Source organism: Salvelinus fontinalis, chromosome 9, assembly GCF_029448725.1.
Source record: "Salvelinus fontinalis isolate EN_2023a chromosome 9, ASM2944872v1, whole genome shotgun sequence".
NCBI classification, from domain to species: Eukaryota; Metazoa; Chordata; class Actinopteri; order Salmoniformes; family Salmonidae; genus Salvelinus; species Salvelinus fontinalis.
Window position 1 is genome coordinate 5364131 of NC_074673.1, and position 26351 is coordinate 5390481.

At 42.1% G+C, this 26351-nt stretch overlaps 1 protein-coding gene across 1 annotated transcript in view; it reads right to left on the reverse strand.

Annotated features, from left to right (window-relative positions):
- Positions 1-5612: 5612 nt before the first annotated feature.
- slc5a12 (solute carrier family 5 member 12) overlaps positions 5613-26351 on the reverse strand; it is a 29539-nt gene continuing 8800 nt past the window's right edge. Inside the window, exons 2-15 of the mRNA XM_055933173.1 lie at positions 25099-25164; positions 24383-24434; positions 24179-24246; positions 20612-20766; positions 18560-18700; positions 18020-18149; positions 14150-14238; positions 13756-13868; positions 12407-12474; positions 12217-12303; positions 11581-11774; positions 10135-10238; positions 8985-9106; positions 5613-5975 (exon numbers count right to left, since the gene is read on the reverse strand). Coding sequence (XP_055789148.1) covers positions 5805-5975; positions 8985-9106; positions 10135-10238; positions 11581-11774; positions 12217-12303; positions 12407-12474; positions 13756-13868; positions 14150-14238; positions 18020-18149; positions 18560-18700; positions 20612-20766; positions 24179-24246; positions 24383-24434; positions 25099-25164 — 1560 coding nt within the window. The 3' untranslated portion in view covers positions 5613-5804. The remainder of the gene's footprint in view (positions 5976-8984; positions 9107-10134; positions 10239-11580; positions 11775-12216; positions 12304-12406; positions 12475-13755; positions 13869-14149; positions 14239-18019; positions 18150-18559; positions 18701-20611; positions 20767-24178; positions 24247-24382; positions 24435-25098; positions 25165-26351) is intronic.

Sequence of the window (26351 nt, forward strand, 5' to 3'; positions counted from 1 at the left end):
GCCCTGAGGCCAACCACACGTTACGGTCCTGAAGGCCCTGAGGCCAACCACACGTTACGGTCCTGAAGGCCCGGAGGCCAACCACACGTACGGTCCTGAAGGCCCGGAGACCAACCACACGTACGGTCCTGAAGGCCCGGAGACCAACCACACGTACGGTCCTGAAGGCCCAGAGACCAACCACACGTTACGGTCCTGAAGGCCGACCACGCGTACGGTCCTGAAGGCCCGGAGGCCAACCACACGTACGGTCCTGAAGGCCCGGAGGCCAACCACACGTACGGTCCTGAAGGCCAACCACACGTACGGTCCTGAAGGCCCGGAGGCCAACCACACGTACGGTCCTGAAGGCCCGGAGGCCAACCACACGTACGGTCCTGAAGGCCAACCACACGTACGGTCCTGAAGGCCAACCACACGTACGGTCCTGAAGGCCAACCACACGTACGGTCCTGAAGGCCCGGAGGCCAACCACACGTACGGTCCTGAAGGCCCGGAGGCCAACCACGCGTACGGTCCTGAAGGCCCGGAGGCCAACCACATGTTACGGTCCTGAAGGCCCGGAGACCAACCACATCCCGGCGTAATGATTTATAGCATTTGTCCTGTGCTTTAGAAGCTTTAGTGGAGTGGAGCGCTGGAACGCGTTTATTTGTGCATACTTTTAAACAGACAATTACAGACTGTGGCTTTAAAGGAATTACAGACTATAGCTTTAAGGGAATTGCAGACTGTGGCTTTAAGGGGAATTACAGACTGTGGCTTTAAGGGCAATTACAGACTGTGGCTTTAAGGGCAATTACAGACTGTGGCTTTAAGGGAATTACAGACTGGTTTTAAGGGGATTACAGACTGTGGCTTTAAGGGGATTACAGACTGTGTCTTTAAGGGGATTACAGACTGCCTTTAAGAGAATTACAGACTGGCTTTAAGGGGATTACACACTGTGGCTTTAAGAGAATTACAGACTGGCTTTAAGGGGATTACAGACTGTGGCTTTAAGGGGATTACAGACTGTGGCTTTAAGGGGATTACAGACTGTGTCTTTAAGGGAATTACAGACTGGTTTTAAGTGGATTACAGACTGGTTTTAAGGGGATTACAGACTGGTTTTAAGGGAATTACAGACTGTGGCTTTAAGGGGAATTACAGACTGTGGCTTTAAGGGGATTACAGACTGTGTCTTTAAGGGAATTACAGACTGGTTTTAAGTGGATTACAGACTGGTTTTAAGGGAATTACAGACTGGTTTTAAGGGAATTACAGACTGTACTTTAAGGGGATTACAGACTGTGGCTTTAAGGGAATTACAGAATGTGGCTTTAAGGGGAATTACAGACTGTGGCTTTAAGGGGAATTACAGACTGTGGCTTTAAGGGGAATACAGACTGTGTCTTTAAGGGGATTACAGACTGGTTTTAAGGGGATTACAGACTGGCTTTAAGAGAATTACAGACTGTGGCTTTAAGGGGAATTACAGACTGTGGCTTTAAGGGGATTACAGACTGTGGCTTTAAGGGGATTACAGACTGGCTTTAAGGGGGATTACAGACTGTGTCTTTAAGGGGAATTACAGACTGGCTTGATCGGGACAAATAATTTACTTCACTTGTTTTTAAACAGGATTTTTCTGAAAATGTCTGGGAATTTTGGGAAAGTTGCTGGAATTTTGCAACTCTACCTGTTGTTACTTTTATTGTACTTTATTTCATGTTTAACTGTTATAATTTTCTATTTTACTTTGCTATGTTCTGTATATACACTTTCTATAAAACTGTTTTACTTTTTCCTATGTATAAACCTTTCAAATGTATTATTTATGATTGTGTGTAATATTTTTGTAGCGATTCTGAATGCAATTGATCAGCATGATGTTCACTTCTCTGTACCTGCAATCAAGGCAATGTAACCATAGAAATATAATTAGTAGAACGGAAATTCCCTTTCAATCTTCCCTGTTCTCATTGGCTTTTCCCGTTCTAGTAATCATATTTCTATGCATGTAAAACGTGTCCTCTGAATGTTTGGCAGATTCACTTTTTAATCATCTTTCCTTAGATTCAATCGATAGGTATTCTTCTGCTTTTTAAAATGTTTTTTGCACTCTAACGTTTGCAGGACTATGACGAACCGCCACTCATAAGTCAGACGATCAAGATCCTTAAATTGAAGTTAAAAAGCATGATTTGTTAATTTATTGTATCAAATGAATACATATAGCTAGCCTAGAGCCATACCAGAACCTTACCAGAGTTGATGTTATTATAATCACATATAGCTAGCCTAGAGCCATACCAGAACCTTACCAGAGTTGATGTTATTATAATCACATATAGCTAGCCTAGAGCCATACCAGAGCCATACCAGAGCCATACCAGAACCTTACCAGAACCATACCAGAGTTGATGTTATTATAATCACATATAGCTAGCCTAGAATCATACCAGAGTTGATGTTATTATAATCACATATAGCTAGCCTAGAACCATACCAGAGCCATACCAGAACCTTACCAGAGTTGATGTTATTATAATCACATATAGCTAGCCTAGAGTCATACCAGAACCTTACCAGAACCTTACCAGAACCATACGAGAGTTGATTTTGTTATAATCACATATAGCTAGCCTAGAGCCATACCAGAACCTTACCAGAGTTGATGGTATTATAATCACATATAGCTAGCCTAGAACCATACCAGAACCATACCAGAGTTGATGTTATTATAATCACATATATCTAGCCTAGAACCATACCAGAACCATACCAGAGTTGATGTTATTATAATCACATATAGCTAGCCTAGAACCATACCAGAACCATACCAGAGTTGATGTTATTATAATCACATATAGCTAGCCTAAAGCCATACCAGAACCATACCAGAGTTGATTTTGTTATAATCACATATAGCTAGCCGAGAGCCTTACCAGAACCTTACCAGAGTTGATGTTATTATAATCACATATAGCTATCCTAGAGCCTTACCAGAACCTTACCAGAGCCATACCAGAACCGATGTTATTATAATCACATATAGCTAGCCTAGAGCTTACTAGAGCCATACCAGAGTTGATGTTGTTATAATCACATATAGCTAGCCTAGAACCATACCAGAACCATACCAGAGTTGATTTTGTTATAATCACATATAGCTAGCCTAGAGCCATACCAGAACCATACCAGAGATGATGTTGTTATAATCACATATAGCTAGCTTAGAACCATACCAGAACCAAACCAGAGCCATACCAGAACCGATGTTATTATAATCACATATAGCTAGCCTAGAGCTTACTAGAGCCATACCAGAGTTGATGTTGTTATAATCACATATAGCTAGCTTAGAACCATACCAGAACCTTACCAGAGTTGATGTTGTTATAATCACATATAGCTAGCTTAGAACCATACCAGAACCTTACCAGAGTTGATGTTGTTATAATCACATATAGCTAGCTTAGAACCATACCAGAACCTTACCAGAGTTGATGTTATTATAATCATCACAGTCAGTACATCATGTGTAGTCTGATGTTTTTAAATACATTTAATACAGTTAAAAACAATATTTGCTCAAATGTAGCTATGTTTGTTTCCTCATGTAAAGTCCAGTTTATATGGAATTGATTGAGATTGTGTTGGTTTTTGGATTGATTGACTGAGGAATGTTCAAGCTCAGAAAACATCTTCCCTTCGATGTGATTGGTCAGAAAACATCTTCCCTTCCATGTGATTGGTCAGAAAACATCTTCCCTTCCATGTGATTGGTCATTGGAAGTCTATGCATGACTGCTTTTAGCCAGAGTTTACCTGTGTTAAATCAACAAGTCTTGGAAAGCGATGTGTCTCTATTCTGTCAAAAGAAAATAGTTTCTTATTTCATCATGATTGATCGTACATGATGTTAATCAGTCAAGATAATAGATTGTTAGATTGATTAAAGTACTGATTGATAATATTTCTTCCCGAGACGTTTTGAAGAAGAGCATTTAGTTTTTTATACGTCGTCATAAAGCTTAGTCATGTTTCTAGGATGCAGAAAAACCTTCCTTGTTTGAAGCTCAAGACTGTAATCTGCCTGAAAATATTGTTTTGTTTATATTGTTTTGGGACTCACCGGGTTAAAAAAAGATGAATGAAAAAGATCAAATGAATGTGGTGGGTCATGGAAATTAGAACGGTTTTAGTTGAGTCTCTTGCAATTTTTGGGGACGGTTTCCCACACAGGTGAAGCTTAGTTCTGGACCAAAAAAAAAGCCAGATCAATGGAGTCACTATAAAAAATGTTAAAAAGCTTTTTATTCCAGGATTAGTCTTAATGTGTGTCCCTGAAACCGCCCCTGAGGAAGCCCAGTAGACCTTGGATTTACTATCCCATACCATGTCATCAATTGTTCTAACATGAGGTGCAGCAACACTGAACACTGTTATCACTTTAACCCTGTATACATGGAAAAACATTTGCCTGAATATGAAGACTAAAAAAATAATATGATGGAATATAATCAGATGTCTGTAATAAATCATGGATTTATCTTTTGAATCAACTGTTCGGAATGTTCTTTTTGTTTGAGTGTATTGAAGTAGATTCTTATTCACTCCTCGTTTTGTGTTCCAGGAAGTAGATTCTTATTCACTCCTCGTTTTGTGTTCCAGGAAGTCTATTCAGAATCACGCCTCGTTTTGTGTTCCAGGAAGTAGATTCTTATTCACTCCTCGTTTTGTGTTCCAGGAAGTAGATTCATATTCACGCCTCATTTTGTGTTCCAGGAAGTAGATTCATATTCACGCCTCATTTTGTGTTCCAGGAAGTAGATTCATATTCACGCCTCATTTTGTGTTCCAGGAAGTAGATTCTTATTCACGCCTCATTTTGTGTTCCAGGAAGTAGATTCAGATTCACGCCTCATTTTGTGTTCCAGGAAGTCTATTCAGATTCACGCCTCATTTTGTGTTCCAGGAAGTCTATTCAGATTCACGCCTCATTTTGTGTTCCAGGAAGTCTATTCAGATTCACGCCTCATTTTGTGTTCCAGGAAGTAGATTCATATTCACGCCTCATTTTGTGTTCCAGGAAGTACAAAGGAAAAACATCTGCACTCTTGATTGCTTCTTTAGACCAGAGCCCTATATAACCCTATTCCCTATTTTAGTGCACTACTTTAGATCAGAGCCCTTGTCACGACTTCTGACGAAGTTGGTGCCTCTCCTCGTTTGGCGCTCGTCGTCACCGACTTTCTAGCTGCCACCGATCCATGTTTCTGTTTACCACTTGTTATGTCTTGAGTGTACACACCTGGTTCCCATTAAGTTATTGTTATTTCCCTATTTAACCCTCTGGTTCCCAGTATGTGTTGTGTGTGATTGTTCCTGTTATGTGTTAGAGTTTGTTATTGCCTACGTGGATTCATTTTGTACTTGTATATTTTTCCCCCGAGTAAAGTACGTTATTTTTACTCAGTTCTGTTTCCTGCGCTTGACTACGTCCTCACCTATACACCACTAACGCTGACAGCCCTATAGAACCCTATTCTCTATATCAAGTGCACTACTTTAGACCAGAACCCCAATGAAAGGGTGCCATTTGGAACACACAGAATGTGTGTTTAGTGTGAAGCAGAGAGTTGGTGTCAGTGAGTGGGTGTTACTGCTTTTATCATGTAGTCACCAATCTAAGCATTTTATTACCTTTCAGAGACTAAACATTCTCATGCTTTTAACATACACATAAGAATTACAGTAAGTATTATATTACAGTAAGTGTTATATTACAGTAATTAGTAATTCTAGTTCTATGGCTTTTAAAAAGGCTTTGTGTCTTCGGTAAAGCCAGTGTTGTCATGTCCTTTCTCTCGCAGGTTATAACTGTTTTTGGCCGGTTGTACTTTTCTCCTCATCCCCTTTCTGCCGATATCTTCCTTGACAAAGGGACCTCCATCTTTAACCGTGTCTGTGTCTGGGCACTCCGTGTCCTACTAGACAAGAGAAAGAGGTATTGAGATGTCACACTAGACCCAAGCTGAACACATGCACTTTATTGGTTAAGACTTAGCATTGAGTTTCTCACATACCGGTGTAGTACTACCGTAATTACAGCTATACGCTACGCTATCCCGCTATGCCCTCCGACCAACCATCAATACAGGACTAAAATTTAATCCTACTACACTGGCTCTGACGCTCTTCAGATGTGACAGGGCTTGCAAACAATTACGGACTACAAAGGGAAACCTACCAGACAAGCTAAATTACTTATTTTTATTTAATAATTCACTTTTTTTCTCCCCAATGTTGATCTTGTGTCATCGCTGCAACTCCCCAATGGGAGACGAAGGTCGAGTCATGCGTCCGCTGAAAAATGACCCGCCAAACCGCGCTTCTTAACACCGTGCTCGCTTAACCCGAAAGCCATCCGCACCAATGTGTTGGAGCCCCTCCAGCCAAACCCTCCTCTAACTCGGACGATGCTGGGCCAATTGTGGGGTGTGTACTTAGTCCCCTCCTGTACTCCCTGTTCACCCACGACTGGTGTCCAGGCACGACTCCAACCTCATCATTAAGTTTGCCGACGACACAACGATGGTTGGCCTGATCACTGAATACGATGAGACGGCCTATAGGGAGGAGGTCAGAGACCTGGCCGTGTGGTGCCAAGACAACAACCTCTCCCTCAATGTGAACAAGACAAAGGAGATGATTGTGGACTACAGGAAAAGGAGAACCGAGCACGCCCTCATTCTCATTGACAGGGCTGTAGTGGAGCAGGTTGAGAGCTTCAAGTTCCTCGGTGTCCACAATCATGTTCCAAACACACCAAAACAATCGTGAAAAGGGCACCGCCTGGTACGGCAACTGTTCAACATCCGACCGCAAGGCGCTACAGAGGGTAGTGCATACGGCCCAGTACATCACTAGGGCCAAGCTTCCTGTCATCCAGGACCTCTACACCAAAGACTTTAGCCACCATAGTCATAAACTGTTCTCGCTACTACCGCACGGCAAGTGGTACCGGAGCACCGAGTCTAGGACCAAAAGGCTCATTAACAGCTTCTACCCCCAAGCCATAAGACCGCTGAATAGCTAATCAAATGGCTACCGGACTATTACATTGACCCCCCCCCCCCCCTTTTTTACGTTGCTGCTACTCACCGTTTATCTATGCAGTCACTTTACTCCTATGTACATATTACAGTGACTAACCTGTACCCCCAGCACAGTACCACTACTCGCTACCGATACCCCTGTATATAGCCTTCTTATTTTAAAATTATTGTATTTATTTACTTTTAAATGTTTTTACTTTTGTTTGTTTAGTAAATATTTTCTTAACGCTTCTCTTTCTTAAAACTGTTGGTTAAGGGCTTATAAGTAAGCATTTCATGGTGAGGTCTACACCTGTTGTATTCAGCATTTCACGGTAAGGTCTACTACACCTGTTGTATTCAGCATTTCACGGTAAGGTCTACTACACCTGTTGTATTCAGCATTTCATGGTGAGGTCTACACCTGTTGTATTCAGCATTTCACGGTAAGGTCTACTACACCTGTTGTATTCAGCATTTCACTGTAAGGTCTACTACACCTGTTGTATTCAGCATTTCACTGTAAGGTCTACTACACCTGTTGTATTCAGTATTTCACTGTGAGGTCTACTACACCTGTTGTATTCAGTATTTCACTGTCAGGTCTACTACACCTGTTGTATTCAGCATTTCACTGTAAGGTCTACTACACCTGTTGTATTCAGCATTTCACTGTAAGGTCTACTACACCTGTTGTATTCAGTATTTCACGGTAAGGTCTACTACACCTGTTGTATTCAGCATTTCACTGTGAGGTCTACTACACCTGTTGTATTCAGTATTTCACTGTAAGGTCTACTACACCTGTTGTATTCAGTATTTCACGGTAAGGTCTACTACACCTGTTGTATTCAGCATTTCACTGTAAGGTCTACTACACCTGTTCTATTCAGCATTTCACTGTGAGGTCTACTACACCTGTTGTATTCAGTATTTCACTGTAAGGTCTACTACACCTGTTGTATTCAGCATTTCACTGTAAGGTCTACTACACCTGTTGTATTCAGCATTTCACTGTGAGGTCTACTACTACACCTGTTGTATTCAGCATTTCACTGTAAGGTTTACTACACCTGTTGTATTCAGCATTTCACTGTGAGGTCTACTACACCTGTTGTATTCAGTATTTCACGGTAAGATCTACTACACCTGTTGTATTCAGCATTTCACTGTGAGGTCTACTACACCTGTTGTATTCAGCATTTCACTGTAAGGTCTACTACACCTGTTGTATTCAGCATTTCACTGTGAGGTCTACTACTACACCTGTTGTATTCAGCATTTCACTGTAAGGTTTACTACACCTGTTGTATTCAGCATTTCACTGTGAGGTCTACTACACCTGTTGTATTCAGTATTTCACGGTAAGATCTACTACACCTGTTGTATTCAGCATTTCACTGTGAGGTCTACTACACCTGTTGTATTCAGCATTTCACTGTAAGGTCTACTACACCTGTTGTATTCAGCATTTCACTGTGAGGTCTACTACACCTGTTGTATTCAGCATTTCACTGTGAGGTCTACTACACCTGTTGTATTCAGCATTTCACTGTGAGGTCTACTACACCTGTTGTATTCAGCATTTCACTGTGAGGTCTATTACACCTGTTGTATTCAGCATTTCACTGTAAGGTCTACTACAACTGTTGTATTCAGCATTTCACTGTGAGGTCTACTACACCTGTTGTATTCAGCATTTCACTGTGAGGTCTACTACACCTGTTGTATTCGGGCTCATGTGACAAATAAAATTTGATTTGATTTATATTTCCACTTTTATCTAGGATCAGATGCTACATGTCCTACAAGGTCCTTGTATGGCCATGCTGGTTATGCTATGTTATTTTCTGATATGTAAGCATGGTAATAAAAGTTAGTATGTCTTGTCTCTTTCACCTGTTTTAACTCGTGGTTGACGCCACACCAACACATCTTCTTGTACTTCTTTGACCAAAAGCAGAAGAGGTTACACACCGGTCGTAGGAGCCACGGTTTCACATCTTGACTCCTGGTGTGTCCTGTCAAGAGGTCGAAGATAGACACCACTTTGAAGTTCAGAGAATGACACATCCCAGCTCATGAAATATTGGTTCCCAGAATGTTGTGGGTACATTTAGAATTCAAGTAATGAAATGAGAACCTTTTAAGGGATGTTACAGGAACCCTTTGTGCTAGGTGGGATGGCTGGTAGGTATGTGGTATACTGACAACACGTTAGACCCACTGCAGTAAATACATGGCACACCATATAATATGTCTGCCAAATAGACTTTCCCTCCCTGGCCATTCAGTAATGAATGAGATCATTAATCTGTCTTTCTCAGTGCATTTGAACATATAATCAATGGGTTTTTCTAAATGGCCTTTGTGTGAGTGTAAAATACCACACGCATTAGGGACATAGTCTATAGCAGATGTAGTTAAATCCACACAGACAAACCAGTGTGTGTTGAACCTTTGCAGACAGGCAGGTAATGTGATGACCGAGAGTTCGGGAACCACAGCAACATAACCCAAGAGGTTTAGACCCCCTTTTCCCCCCCATGTCTTTCAGACAGTAGCCATTGATTCCTGTTCTGTATGACTGCTTCCTGCTGATTAATGTCTCTTCCAAGATGTCTTTGCAGCAGGACCACAGGAACGTGTAATAGTATAGAGGGGCTCTACAGCTCTGGAATGGGCTGATGTCTTTGCAGCAGGACCACAGGAGCGTGTAATAGTAGAGGGGCTCTACAGCTCTGGAATGTGCTGATGTCTATGACATCATTTCAGGAGACAAGCACAGCAGCAAAATAACATTTTGAAAGCTGCTCGTCCAATCAGCATCTACCCGTTGTATTTTTTTTTAAATGTTCTATTTGATTCTGTCATCTAATGTTGGTGCTGATGAATCCCCATTCTATGGTTCTAATTGTATGTCTACGCTGCAGACACACAGTACCTGTGATGTGTCTCCACGCTGCAGACACACAGTACCTGTGATGTGTCTCCACGCTGCAGACACACAGTGCCTGTGATGTGTCTCTACGCTGCAGACACACAGTACCTGTGATGAAGGAGATGAGCAGGCCAGCAGTAACGGTGGCTAAAAATCCAACAGCGCTATAGTACAGATAGGACATGGAGTACCAGTGATCAGCCAGGGGTGACCTGTGGAGGACAGAGGAGTCACAATATTCTGTTGTCCACAAGATAGCAACCATTTTGTAACCTTATTTGTAGACTAACTATCCCACAATTCCCAGTTTTTCCAGAAATCCTAGTTGGAGAATAACATCCTAGTTAACATTCTAAGTATTCATTCTAACTATCCCACAATTGTCACACCCTGGCCTTAGTTATCTTTGTTTTCTTTATTATATTAGTTAGGTCAGGGTGTGACATGGGGGATGTTTGTGTGTATTTGTCTCGTCTTGGGTGGTTGTATTGTATATGGGGGTTTTGTAGAGTGTATGGGGTTGTGTTCAGTGTAGGTGTTTAGGAAAGTCTATGGTTGCCTGGTTTGGTTCTCAATCAGAGACAGCTGTTTATTGTTGTCTCTGATTGGGAGCCATATTGAAGGCAGCCATAGGCTTTAGGTGTTTGTGGGTAATTGTCTATGTGATGTTGCATGTTTGCACTTAGTGTTATAGCGGTCACGTTATTTTGTATTGTTTGTTAAGTGTTCTTCATTATTAAAGGGAGGAATGTATTCTAATCACGCTGTGCCTTGGTCCTCTCTTTCACCTATAGACGATCGTGACACTCTCTTTCACTTATAGACGATCGTGACACTCTCTTTCACCTAACGACGATCGTGACAACAATTCCCAGTTTTTCCAGAAATGCTAGTTGGAGAATAGTGAATTTCCTGTTTATTCTATTCTCTCCGGGGAATTTTCAAATTGGGATTTTTGGAAAACCTAAAAAATGTGGGGAAATTATTGGAATTTTGCAACCCTAACTACAAATCACTTGGATGTAAAGTATGGGGAATCCAATGTCATCTTAATTTGATTACTCTTTTGTTTGTGTGAGAATGTTCCTGTACAGCAGGAAATGTACATGTGTAGTGTATTCAAGGTTTTTAAAAGACTTCTGAAGTTTGTAATTTCCACTTTTAAAATGTCAAACTTGATTTGCCCTAACGGAAATTGTATCAACCCCTACCAAAAAAAATGATTTTAATTATAATCAAAATAATAATTGAAATTTGCTGTTACTGCAGGATTATTTTCCCGCTGTAGCAAACTGTCTCAAAGATCCTACATAATTATTAAAGAGAGGTGTATATACACTGTACTGTACATAATACATTTAGTGTATCACAGCTGTGTAAACGTGGATTGTGTTCAGCGGGGAGAAATCGTTTTGAAATATTTTGAAGAGGTTCAGGCACAACCTGAACTTGTCCAGTCACAACACAGATTTAATCTTCCATTAAATCGTTTTGCTACATTTTTTCTCCCGAACTGAACATGGCCCTGGTGACAGAGACTATACAGTACTACACCTTGATGGTAGAGTGGTAGGGTCCAGGTAAGAAGGTGGAACAGTGGTGGTAGGGTCAGATGAGTTCGGTTGAAGACATCCCTCTATACTGAGAGACAGAGGTCTAGTGTTGATGTCTAGAGCAGGGTAGACGAAGGCTCCGACACCTGCCCAGAACGACAGGGCGACGCCCACTGTCAGACCGCCAGCTGCTCCCTGAAGGCAGACGTCAACAAGTTACCGTAACACTTTACAGCCTTCGGGTTTAACGTTTTTACAACTTGTTATAAGCATGTATGAGCCTTTTATAATGTCACATAGTAAGGCTTATGATAACTTATGTTAACATTTGCCCAGAACGACAAGGACCAAGTCAGACCACATTCTGCACCCTGAAGACGACCAGTACAGCACACGGACTGAATTGGGAAAGATAATCAGTTTACTTGATGACTGAATTTATTGAATGTATATGTATGTAGAATTGTTTGTGTTTATATGTGAGTTTTGGTAAAACCATTCCAAGGATAAGTTCCTTAGATAAAGCCTAATTTCTTAATCATTCATTATTCCTAATAGTGAAATAGTTTCTTAGTTCAGGAACTAGGCTTAATCTGTCTGGAAGCACTGTGGAGACAACGAAGAGGTATTTTCTGACCATAGAGTTGGTCCAGGGAAAGAGGATTCCCAGAGAGAAGAGTCCCAGCATGGGACCACCACACATACCATGGATACTCAAAGCTGCCTGGGAAACAAACACACATCAAGACGTATTAAAATCACATAGGCATCAGACTAGTACCTGCATGTACTAGTCATTCCAACACTAATAGGGACAAAGTGTTTACCTGTACAATCCCTCCCATGTAGGATGCAGCAACGGCCATAGTGGTGCAGGCTACGCCGAACACAATACCTGCAGAGGTGAAGATGGTTGAATGTGTATGTTGGCATTATTTTTGCACAAGCTGGGCTCCAATTTATGGCCTCTATTATGGTAATAGCTGGGGAGGTATTCTATTATGGTAATAACTGGTGAGTTATTCTATTATGGTAATAACTGGTGAGTTATTTTATTATGGTAATAACTGGTGAGTTATTCTATTATGGTAATAACTGGGGGTTATTCTAATATGGTAATAACAGAGTTATTATATTATAGTAATAACTGGGGAGTTATTCTATTATGGTAATAACTGGGGAGTTATTCTATTATGGTAATAACAGAGTTAATATATTATAGTAATAGCTGGGGGTTATTCTATTATGGTAATAACTGGTGAGTTATTCTATTATGGTAATACCTGGTGAGGTATTCTATTATGGTAATAACTGGGGGTTATTCTAATATGGTAATAACAGAGTTATTATATTATAGTAATAGCTGGGGGTTATTCTATTATGGTAATACCTGGGGAGTTATTCCAATATGGTAATACCTGGGGAGTTATTCGATTGTGGTAATAACTGGGGAGTTATTCTATTGTGGTAATAACTAGAGATTATTCTAATATGGTAATAACTGGGGAGTTATTCTATTATGGTAATAACTGGGGGCTATTCTAATATGGTAATAACATAGTTATTATATTATAGTAATAACTGGTGGTTTACCTATTATAGTAATAACTGGGGGTTTACCTATTATAGTAATAACTGGGGGTTATTCTAATATGGTAATAACAGAGTTATATTATAGTAATAACTGGTGGTTATTCTATTATGGTAATAACTGGGGGTTATTCTATTATAGTAATAACTGGGGAGTTATTCTATTATGGTAATAACTGGGGGTTATTCTAATATGATAATAACATAGTTATATTATAGTAATAACTGGTGGTTATTCTATTATGGTAATAACTGGGGGTTATTCTATTATGGTAATAACTGGGGGTTATTCTATTATAGTAATAAATGGGGGTTTACCTATTATAGTAATAACTGGGGGTTATTCTAATATGGTAATAACATAGTTATTATATTATAGTAATAACTGGGGGTTTACCTATTATGGTAATAACTGGGGGTTATTCTAATATGGTAATAACAGAGTTATATTATAGTAATAACTGGTGGTTATTCTATTATGGTAATAACTGGGGGTTATTCTATTATAGTAATAAATGGGGGTTATTCTATTATGGTAATAACTGGGGGTTATTCTATTATAGTAATAACTGGGGGTCATTCTTACACAGTCCTTTACTGATCCAGCCGCTGGCTTTGTTGGAGAGGTTAGTACAACACTGCTTAACAAAGTCTTCATAGGTCACCGTGGCTAGGGCATTGATGCTGGCTGCCACAGTACTGAGAGAGGCATAGACTGGGAATTAGTTGAGATCTCCTAATAAATTCTGTAGTTTAGTTAGAGTGCAATGAAGGCAAGACAATGTCATTCTGGGCTGGGTTTTTCCCAAAGCCTTGGTTTGTTTAATGCATTGAAGAATGACCTTCCAAAACACAGATTTTACAATTACTCTCTTGTGGCTGCGTTGTGGAGCAAAAGAGCATCCTACTTTAGCTACGAAGGCTTTGGAAAAAAGCATCCCTAAACAATTTAAAATGATCCACACAGTGATTCCTCTAACCTGAGTGTTCCACTGAACGCACAGGCAACAAACAGCCCTGGAAGCCCAGGATAATCCCCCAGAATCTCCATGACAAAATACGGCATGAGCTGTAGAGAGACACAGCGTGAAAAGGTCATGGCATGAGCTGCACAGACACAGCGTGAAAAGGTTATGGCATGAGCTGCACAGACACAGCGGGAAAAGGTTATGGCATGAGCTGCACAGACACAGCGTGAAAAGGTCATGGCATGAGTAGAGACATAAGGTGAAGTTCATGAGTACTGGGTAGCAGAGCGCAGGACACAAACACTAGAGACTCTATCAACGTAGGCCACTCAACACCAGGGTTGGAGTCAATTCCATTTCAATTCAGTCACTTCCTGAATTGAAATGGAATTCACCCGAACTCTGTAAACACTAATGACCAGATGTGAATTTAAGGGTTAGATATTACTGCACTGTTGGAGCTAGAAACACAAGCATTTCGCCAAAAGAACCCGCAATAACATCTGCTAAATGTTGTGTATGTGACGAATATAATTTGATATAGAACAGCCCCACTAATTAGACAGTAGTGACCTACGTGGTTTGTGGCTGTGACAGAGTAAGAATTGGAGAAGACAAGTTAATTAGGGATAGAAATATAACAGGCTGTGTCCCAAATGGCACCCTATTCCCTATTATAGTGCACTACTTTAGACCAGAGCCCTATAGAACCCTATTCCCTATATAGTGTACCACTTTAGACCAGGGCCAATAAGGCTTTGGTCAAAAATAGTGCCCTACTTTATATAGGGAATAGGGTGACATGGGACACAACCAGAGACACTTATTGGTGTAGAAAGGATAGTAACAGTAACCAGGTGTCCTGATCTGTTTCACCTGTCTTTGTGCTTGTCTCCACCCCCCTCCAGGTGTCACACCCTAATCTGTTTCACCTGTCTGGTGCTTGTCTCCACCCCCCTCCAGGTGTCACACCCTAATCTGTTTCACCTGTCTTTGTGCTTGTCTCCACCCCCCTCCAGGTGTCACACCCTGATCTGTTTCCCCTGTCTTTGTGCTTGTCTCCACCCCCCTCCAGGTGTTGCCCATCTTCCTCCATTATTGTTTTGGGGCGGTAGGTAGCCGAGTGGTTAGAGTGTTGGGCTAGTAACCGAAAGGTTGCTGGATCGAATCCCCGAGCTGACAAGGTAAAAATCTGCTGTTCTGCCCCTGAACAAGGGGCTGTCATTGTAAATAAGAATTTGTTCTTAAACTGACTTGCCTAGTTAAATAAAAAATAAATTAAAAATCCCCTGTGTATTTATACCTGTGTTCTCTGTTTGTCTGTTGGTTTTGTTCATGAAACCTACTAGCGTTTGTTTTCCCTGTTCCTGCCTGTTTCTTGCTCTTAAAATCAGACGCATGTTTTCATTGATAAATCAGAGCCATATTGTATTTGTATATAAGCTCTGACATTAAAAAGGCTATGACATCACTCTCCTTTCTCAGTCACAGCAATACCATATTTACATTTAAGTCATTTAGCAGACGCTCTTATCCAGAGCGACTTACAAATTGGAAACACATGGTATTGCATAATTTTTTTTTTCCTTTATTTTTTTATTTAACTAGGCAAGTCAGTTAAGAACAAATTCTTATTTTCAATGACGGCCTAGGAACAGTGGGTTAACTGCCTTGTTCAGGGGCAGAACGACAGATTTGTACCTTATCAGCTCGGGGATTTGAACTTGCAACCTTGCGGTTAGTAGTCCAACGCTCTAACCGCTAGGCTACCCTGCCGCCCCGTCTAGGCTACCAGTCTATTTTCTTTAAGCGTGCTTGGTTATTGGATGAATGGTAACCAAGCGTGCTTGGCTATTGGACGAATGGTAATCAAGCGTACTTAGCTATTGGATGAATGGTAATCAAGCGTACTTAGCTATTGGATGAATGGTAAACCAAGCGTACTTAGCTATTGGATGAATGGTAACCAAGCGTACTTAGCTATTGGATGAATGGTAATCAAGCGTACTTAGCTATTGGATGAATGGTAAACCAAGCGTACTTAGCTATTGGATGAATGGTAACCAAGCGTGCTTGGCTATTGGATGAATGGTAACCAAGCGTGCTTGGCTATTGCATGAATGGTAATCAAGCGTAATTAGCTATTGGATGAATGGTAACCAAGCGTGCTTGGCTATTGGATGAATGGTAACCAAGCGTGCTTGGCTATTGGATGAATGGTAACCAAGCGTGCTTGGCTATTGGATGAATGGTAACCAAGCGTGCTTGGCTATTGGATGAATGGTAACCAAGCGTGCTTGGCTATTGGATGAATGGTAACCAAGCGTGCTTGGCTATTGGATGAATGGTAAACAAGCGTGCTTGGCTATTGGATGAATGGTAACCAAGCGTGCTTGGCTATTGGATGAATGGTAACCAAGCGTACTTAGCTATTGGATGAATGGTAACCAAGCGTGCTTGGCTATTGGATGAATGGTAACCAAGCGTGCTTGGCTATTGGATGAATGGTAACCAAGCGTACTTAGCTATTGGATGAATGGTAACCAAGCGTGCTTGGCTATTGGATGAATGGTAACCAAGCGTACTTAGCTATTGGATGAATGGTAACCAAGCGTGCTTGGCTATTGGATGAATGGTAACCAAGCGTGCTTGGCTATTGGATGGATGGTAATCAAGCGTGCTTGGCTATTGGATGAATGGTAACCAAGCGTGCTTGGCTATTGGATGAATGGTAACCAAGCGTGCTTGGCTATTGGATGAATGGTAACCAAGCGTGCTTGGCTATTGGATGAATGGTAACCAAGCGTGCTTGGCTATTGGATGAATGGTAACCAAGCGTGCTTGGCTATTGGATGAATGGTAACCAAGCGTGCTTGGCTATTGGATGAATGGTAACCAAGCGTAACCAAGCGTGCTTGGTTATTGGATGAATGGTAACCAAGCGTGCTTGGCTATTGGATGAATGGTAACCAAGCGTGCTTGGCTATTGGATGAATGGTAACCAAGCGTAACCAAGCGTGCTTGGCTATTGGATGAATGGTAACCAAGCTTGCTTGGCTATTTGATGAATGGTAACCAAGCGTGCTTGGCTATTGGATGAATGGTAACCAAGGGTGCTTGGCTATTGGATGAATGGTAACCAAGCGTGCTTGGTTATTGGATGAATGGTAACCAAGCGTGCTTGGCTATTGGATGAATGTTAACCAAGCGTGCTTGGCTATTGGATGAATGGTAACCAAGCGTGCTTGGCTATTGGATGAATGGTAACCAAGCGTGCTTGGCTATTGGATGAATGGTAACCAAGCGTAACCAAGCGTGCTTGGCTATTGGATGAATGGTAACCAAGCGTAACCAAGCGTGCTTGGCTATTGGATGAATGGTAACCAAGCGTAACCAAGCGTGCTTGGCTATTGGATGAATGGTAACCAAGCGTAACCAAGCGTGCCTGGCTATTGGATGAATGGTAACCTAACATCGGTTGTGTAGCAGTCATGATTTAGGCCCGTATAAATTAGACTATGCTTCTGTTTTATCATTAGCCTACATTTTAATGTTTTTATTAACCTACCATTGTTTCAATTCAAACGCCTCCATTTCCCCCCAAAATAACAACGTTTGCTTGTAATACAGTTCTTCAACCACTACAAGTCGTGCTACGCTACGGTCTGAGATACGAACACTTTCATGTCAAGTTCATATTTGATAAATATCAACCTTTTAGGGAAAAGTGGTGCTTTGTGCTTACGCACTTTCCCTGGTCTGGTGTACTACTGTATAAAGGGACAATCAGAGACATTATAGATTGTAGTAGTAACCTGGTCTGGTGCTGTGACTGTGTAAAGGGACAACCAGAGACATTATAGATAGTACAATAGTAGTAACCTGGTCTGGTGCTGTGACTGACTGGGCGGTCCATGGATCACAGTTGGCGTAGAAAGCATACATAATGAGACCGGAGAACACCGCACACATCAGGATGACCAGCAGACCCAGCAGGTTGAAATACAGAGCTCTGAGGACGACAGACAAATGATACTGAAAATCACAACTAAATGTATAGAGCTCTTTTCACATCAACCGCTATCCCAAAGTTGCTTTACAGTAACTCAGCCTTGACACGTGGATAGCAGACAAAAGGTAGCTGGGCCGGGTAGTGATATTAAGCATCCTGACTGTTCCACACAGACACTCTTTAATAATAAAGGGATACAGTATATTGTTACAGTTGTCCAGAACCGGCTCGAAGGACCATAGATAAGAGTAGCACCTAGTTAGAGTGGACTCCGAAAAACACGTGTCAGATCTGGATGGTGGGCTGGTTTCAACTATGGCGGATGCATAAAGCAGGCCAGGTTGAGTACAGCTCGGCTCGGCTCAGTAGTGTGAGAACGGTATATGTCTTTAGTGAAGGAATATGCTTACAGTTTGGCGTGTGTCTCGGTTTTGCAGGAGATGCATCTCTGTATAGTTGACTGGTTAACCCCGTAGATGCCCAGCCAGGTGAAGGTTCCACCAATAGAGATGGTCCAGAACGTATGACGTCTCAGTGGGTCAGGGTCAAAGCTGAGGGCATAGAGTCGTAATTCATTAAGTGCAGGAGTTCTCAAAGTAGGGTACTGCAGAGGGTCCGAGACCAGATATACACTCTATAATATATACACTCTTTCCATGCCATAGACTGACCAGTGAATCCAGGTGAAAGTTATGGTCCCTTATTCATTTGTTAAATTCAGAGGAGAGGAGACCAGTTAAAGAAGGATGTTTAAGCGTTAAGACAATTGAGACATGAATGTGTGTCATTCAGAGGGTGAATAGACAAGCAAAACATTGAAGTGCCTTTGAACGGGGTATGGTAGTAGGTGTCAGGCGCGCCGGTTTGCGCTGCTGGGTTTTTCATGATCAATAGTTTCCCGTGTGTATCAAGAATGGTCCACCACCCAAAGGACTTCCAGCCAACTTGACACAACTGTGGGAATCATTGGAGTCAACATGGGCCAGCATCCCTGTGGAGTCAACATAGGCCAGCATCCCTGTGGAGTCAACATGGGCCAGCATCCCTGTGGAGTCAACATGGGCCAGCATCCCTGTGGAACACTTTCAACACCTTGTAGAGTCCCATGCCCCGACGAATTGAGGCTGTTCTGATGGCTAAGGGTGGGGTGGCAACTCAATATTAGGAAGTTATTCTTAATGTTTGGTATAATCAGTGTATATATATATATATATATATAATATATTTTTCATTAATATTACTAACAAGATCAGATTAAACCAATCATGGTCAAGGGATCCATGAAAGAAGTTTAGAGGGTGTAAGACAATACAATGTTATATTATGAATCTACAATTTATGTTCTTATCTTCGTGTGCTGGTCGGGGCTGGGGGGCTCAGCCGGTTGGTCGTTCTGAGGTTTTCCTGGATTTCCTGGTTCTGACTGGCATGTGGATGCTGCATTAACCATGGGCAACATGGTCCTGGGAGCCTCACAGGGATATTGGTATGCACAGTACTCCACCAATTATACATGCTTCAACTCAATACTTATTTTATTCCCCCGAAAATAGATTTTTATGAACAAACTGCTAAGTTTTGTCTCTGCTTCATGGCAAAATGTGTAGAATTGCAGGAAATTTGCTTGAAAAAATATCTCTCCAATACCAAGACATGAGCCTTTAAAATGTTCCTTCCCAGGGCCCGAGACTAGTTCGGCCATGCACTGCCAAAATCATTGTAGAACTCCTTCTATTTGTATCTCACTCGAGTTGTGTTCTGATTGTGATCGGGGACCCTGATGAATTGTCTATCACAAAAGGGGATCCCCGGCCCACAAAAAAAGGTTTGAGAACCCTACCATTAGTGCACAATTTAGGAAAACATAGCAAGACGTTTTGCAACGGAAAATGGAGAAGAGTTTCTTATTGGACAAAATTATATCGTCCCTCCTATTCGTCCAATCATAAAAGGGATTGTTCACTCACTTTTTTGGGATGGGGGAGGGGTTGTTTTATTTCATCCAAACCTTTCTATGTCTACTAACAGATTATTTAGCAAAGTCCAGCATAAGGCAAAAATAAAGTCTAAACTATCCCTTTAAATGCCTCTAAACTTCACATTCAAATACATTGTGTTCAATAGACAGTGTGACAGACAGAGAGAAGTGTCTATGGGAAAGCCGTTTAACAAACCGAGACCTGAGAAGAGTATGATGTCATCGGTGTGGTACTTATGATGTCATCATATGCCGGGGCGGCAGGGTAGCCTAGTGGTTAGAGCGTTGGACTAGTAACCGAAAGGTTGCAAGATGGAATCCCCGAGCTGACAAGGTAAAAATCTGTTGTTCTGTTCCTGAACAATGCAGTTAACCCACTGTTTCCTAGGCTGTTATTGAAAATAAGAATTTGTTCTTCTTAACTGACATGCCTAGTTAAACCTTTAAATAAAAGGTTAAATAAAAATCAGTGGGTTGTACTTACTCAAAGATGTCGAGTCTGTTTCCGTTTTTAGCCACCTCCCACACGGAGGCCGCGCCCCCTGTTTTCTGGGTCCCCTGGACCAGCACGGTCATGAAGCCCACTACCATCACCACCATCTGGAACGCATCTGTCCACACCACTGCCTTCAGCCCACCCTTCAGACAGACAGACAGACAGACAGACAGACAGACAGACAGACAGACAGACAGACAGACAGACAGACAGACAGACCAGACAGACAGACCAGACAGACAGACAGACAGACAGACAGACAGACAGACAGACAGACAGACAGACAGACAGACAGACAGACAGACAGACAGACAGACAGACAGACATGCAGGGACACACACACCAGAGATAATTACCACAGACAATCCATCATCCCCACAGCATGGCCTCCCCCCACACGACCATCACTCTGTACAGCATAAATCCACATAACCACCACTCTGTACAGCATAACCACACGACCATCACTCTGTAGAGCTTATGCTGTACAGAGTGGTGGTTATGTGGTTATGCTGTACAGAGTGATGGTTATGCTGTACAGAGTGATGGTCATGTGGTTATGCTGTACAGAGTGATGGTTATGCTGTACAGAGTGATGGTCATGTGGTTATGCTGTACAGAGTGATGGTTATGCTGTACAGAGTGATGGTTATGCTGTACAGCGTGATGGTCATGTGGTTATGCTGTACAGAGTGATGGTTATGCTGTACAGAGTGATGGTTATGCTGTACAGAGTGATGGTTATGCTGTACAGAGTGATGGTCGTGTGGTTATGCTCTACAGAGTGATGGTCGTGTGGTTATGCTGTACAGAGTGATGGTTATGCTCTACAGAGTGATGGTTATGCTGTACAGAATGATGGTCATGTGGTTATGCTGTACAGAGTGATGGTTATGCTGTACAGAGTGATGGTTATGCTGTACAGAGTGATGGTCATGTGGTTATGCTGTACAGAGTGATGGTTATGCTGTACAGAGTGATGGTTATGCTGTACAGAGTGATGGTCATGTGGTTATGCTGTACAGAGTGATGGTTATGCTGTACAGAGTGATGGTTATGCTGTACAGAGTGATGGTTATGCTGTACAGAGTGATGGTTATGCTGTACAGAGTGATGGTCGTGTGGTTATGCTCTACAGAGTGGTGGTTATGTGGTTATGCTGTACAGAGTGGTGGTTATGTGGATAACCACCACTCTGTACAGCATAACCACACGACCATCACTCTGTACAGCATAACCATCACTCTGTACAGCATAACCACATGACCATTACTCTGTACAGCATAACCATCACTCTGTACAGCATAACCATCACTCTGTACAGCATAACCACACGGCCATCACTCTGTAGAGCATAACCATCACTCTGTACAGCATAACCACACGGCCATCACTCTGTACAGCATAACCACATGACCATCACTCTGTACAGCATAACCATCACTCTGTACAGCATAACCACCACTCTGTACAGCATAACCATCACTCTGTACAGCATAACCACCACTCTGTACAGCATAACCATCACTCTGTACAGCATAACCACATAACCACCACTCTGTACAGCATAACCACATGACCATCACTCTGTACAGCATAACCACACGACCATCACTCTGTACAGCATAACCATCACTCTGTACAGCATAACCACATGACCATCACTCTGTACAGCATAACCATCACTCTGTACAGCATAACCACATGACCATCACTCTGTACAGCATAACCACATGACCATCACTCTGTACAGCATAACCACATGACCATCACTCTGTACAGCATAACCACCACTCTGTACAGCATAACCACATGACCATCACTCTGTACAGCATAACCACATGACCATCACTCTGTAAAGCATGACCACCACTCTGTACAGCATAACCACACGACCATCACTCTGTACAGCATAACCACCACTCTGTACAGCATAACCACATGACCATCACTCTGTACAGCATAACCACATGACCATCACTCTGTACAGCATAACCATCACTCTGTACAGCATAACCATCACTCTGTACAGCATAACCACATGACCATCACTCTGTACAGCATAACCATCACTCTGTAGAGCATAACCATCACTCTGTACAGCATAACCATCACTCTGTACAGCATAACCATCACTCTGTACAGCATAACCACACGACCATCACTCTGTACAGCATAACTGAATGGTCCCATGTCCTGACCTGGCACCAGGAAGTGCTTTGTTTACACTGTCACTGTTTATGTTACGAGACAGGCTATTTATTCAGGTGTGCTCTGCTCCTCTTTCAAAAACACAGTAAGAGAGGATGTCTGGAAGAAGGCAGGAACTCTATCGTTAGTAAGTAGGACTGTAACGGTCGTCTTCTGGTGAATGAGCGGACCAAGGCGCAGCGGGTGATGAATACATAATGAATTTAATAAGAAAAAGAATAACGATGACGAAGCACACTTTAGAAATTAAGAAAATAACAAAACGAACTAAACAGACCTGAACATGGGAACTTACATAACACGAAGAACGCACGAACAGGAACAGACTAAACAAACAAAACAGTCCCGTGTGGTGACGAACACAAACACGGAAGACAATCACCCACAAACAGTGAGAACAGCCTACCTTAATATGGTTCTCAATCAGAGGAAACGTCAAACACCAGCCATGAGCAGCAAGAGCCGCCAGCCAGCCATGAACAGCCAGAGCTGCCAGCCAGCCAGGATCCGCCAGAGCCAGCCAGCCAGGATCCGCCAGAGCCAGCCAGCCAGGATCCGCCAGACAGTCCGGAGCTGCCACTCAGTCCGGCGCTGCCACTCAGTCCGGAGCTGCCCCTCAGTCCGGAGCTGCCCCTCATTCCGGTGTTGCCCCTCATTCCGGTGTTGCTCCTTAGTCCGGTGCTGCCCCTTAATCCAGTGGGGTTAATTTGGAGGGTGGCCATTGGGAGGAGGCTACGGAAGCGGGGATTGACTATGGTGGGGTGGGGACCACGTCCGGAGCCGGAGCCGCCACCGTGGACAGATGCCCACCCAGACCCTCCCCTAGACTTTGGTTGTGCGCCCGGAGTTCGCACCTTGAGAGGGGGGTTCTGTCACGTTCCTGACCTGTTTTCCATTGTTTTTGTATGTGTGTAGTTGGTCAGGGTGTGAGTTGGGTTGGGCATTCTATGTTATGTGTTTCTATGTTGGGTTAAATGTGTTGCCTGATATGGTTCTCAATTAGAGGCAGGTGTTTGACGTTTCCTCTGATTGAGAACCATATTAAGGTAGGCTGTTCTCACTGTTTGTGGGTGATTGTCTTCCGTGTTTGTGTTCGTCACCACACGGGACTGTTTCGTTTGTTTTGTCTGTTCCTGTTCGTGCGTTCTTCGTGTTATGTAGTTCTCATGTTCAGGTCTGTTTAGTTCGTTTTGTTATTTTGTAATTTCTAAAGTGTGCTTCGTCATCGTTATTCTTTTCCTTATTAAATTCGTTATGTATTCATCACCCGCTGCGCCTTGGTCCGCTCATTCACCACAAGACGACCGTTGCAAGGACGACGCCTGTTATCCCAACCCAACTCACCAGGGTACAGTAGAACGTACACACGACGCCTGTTGCGAATATAGATCCCCAAAGGTTGAAGCCAGTGACTGTGGGAAGAAATTTAAAGGTTCAGAAGAAGAACAATTCTTTAGAGGTAAAAGAACTTGCCTTGAACTCATGAGCTTTATGGCGGTTTTGGATTTGTTATTTAACGTGGTAAAAGTTCTGAACAAAATGACATGCCTTGATTGAGTGCCAGAGCGGGAGCGTACACCACAACCCCAGTATATAAGATCTGAAATGGATTTAAACACAAACAGATCAGGATTAGAATACTAGGAAAATACAACAACTATAACTGGAAATTCCCTGAATGTTTGTTGACATTGTTTATATGGAAAACAAGCTGGATATGAGAGCTACATGTCATGTATGTTAACAAGAGAGGAACATTAGAGCTATATGTCATGTATGTTAACAAGAGAGGAACATGAGAGCTACATGTCATGTATGTTAACAAGAGAGGAACATTAGAGCTACATGTCATGTATGTTAACAAGAGAGGAACATGAGAGCTACATGTCATGTATGTTAACAAGAGAGGAACATTAGAGCTATATGTCACGTATGTTAACAAGAGAGGAACATGAGAGCTACATGTCATGTATGTTAACAAGAGAGGAACATTAGAGCTATATGTCATGTATGTTAACAAGAGAGGAACATTAGAGCTATATGTCATGTATGTTAACAAGAGAGGAACATTAGAGCTATATGTCATGTATGTTAACAAGAGAGGAACATTAGAGCTATATGTCATGTATGTTAACAAGAGAGGAACATTAGAGCTATATGTCACGTATGTTAACAAGAGAGGAACATTAGAGCTACATGTCATGTATGTTAACAAGAGAGGAACATTAGAGCTACATGTCATGTGTGTTTCCAAACCAACTCACCGTCTGCAAAATATAAATCACAGTGGCAGCCATGCGAACCCCCTTACAGAACCTCATCTCTAAATACTAAAGTACACACACACACACACACACACACACACACACACACACACACACACACACACACACACACACACACACACACACACACTAACACACACACACACACACACACACACACACACACACACACACACACACACACACACACACACACACACACACACACACACACACACACACACACACACACACACAGAGAGAGATAGATGTTGTTAGATCAGAGTAACAACGGATAACAAACACCAGTTATGTGTTCAAAGCATCTGTTTCTAATCTGCATCAGGGCATCATCGTCGAGTATCACAGTCAACCTTTATCAAAGTCAGACAGTCCCACAGGTTCACCCCGACAGTGATTAATATGACATCATCAAGGGTGGTCTCGAACAGTGATTAATATGACATCATCAAGGGTGGTCTCGGACTGTCTCTAATTCAGGTTCACACTGACAGTGATTAATATGACATCATCAAGGGTGGTCTCGGGACTGTCTCTAATTCAGGTTCACCCTGACAGTGATTAATATGACATCATCAAGGGTGGTCTCGGACAGTGATTAATATGACATCATCAAGGGTGGTCTCGGACTGTCTCTAATTCAGGTTCACCCTGACAGTGATTAATATGACATCATCAAGGGTGGTCTCGAACAGTGATTAATATGACATCATCAAGGGTGGTCTCGGACTGTCTCTAATTCAGGTTCACACTGACAGTGATTAATATGACATCATCAAGGGTGGTCTCGGGACTGTCTCTAATTCAGGTTCACCCTGACAGTGATTAATATGACATCATCAAGGGTGGTCTCGGACAGTGATTAATATGACATCCTCAAGGGTGGTCTCGGACTGTCTCTAATTCAGGTTCACCCTGACAGTGATTAATATGACATCATCATCATCATCCATAGAAGAAGAAAAAAGGTTATAGGATTAAGATTAGACGAAATGTATTTTTTATATTTAGTCTTGTACCTTGCCGTCTCAACACAATCTCATCCCTCAATTTGAGCAAAAAAGTATTTCATCAGTTTTTTTGTGTGGCTTATTTCATGTGAAAATACAACACATTTTATATACATCTTAATTGATTATAGTCCAGACTTGTTATAGATATGCCTTAATTGATTATAGTCCAGACTCGTTATAGATATGTCTAATCAATTAAGACATATCTTAATTGACTAT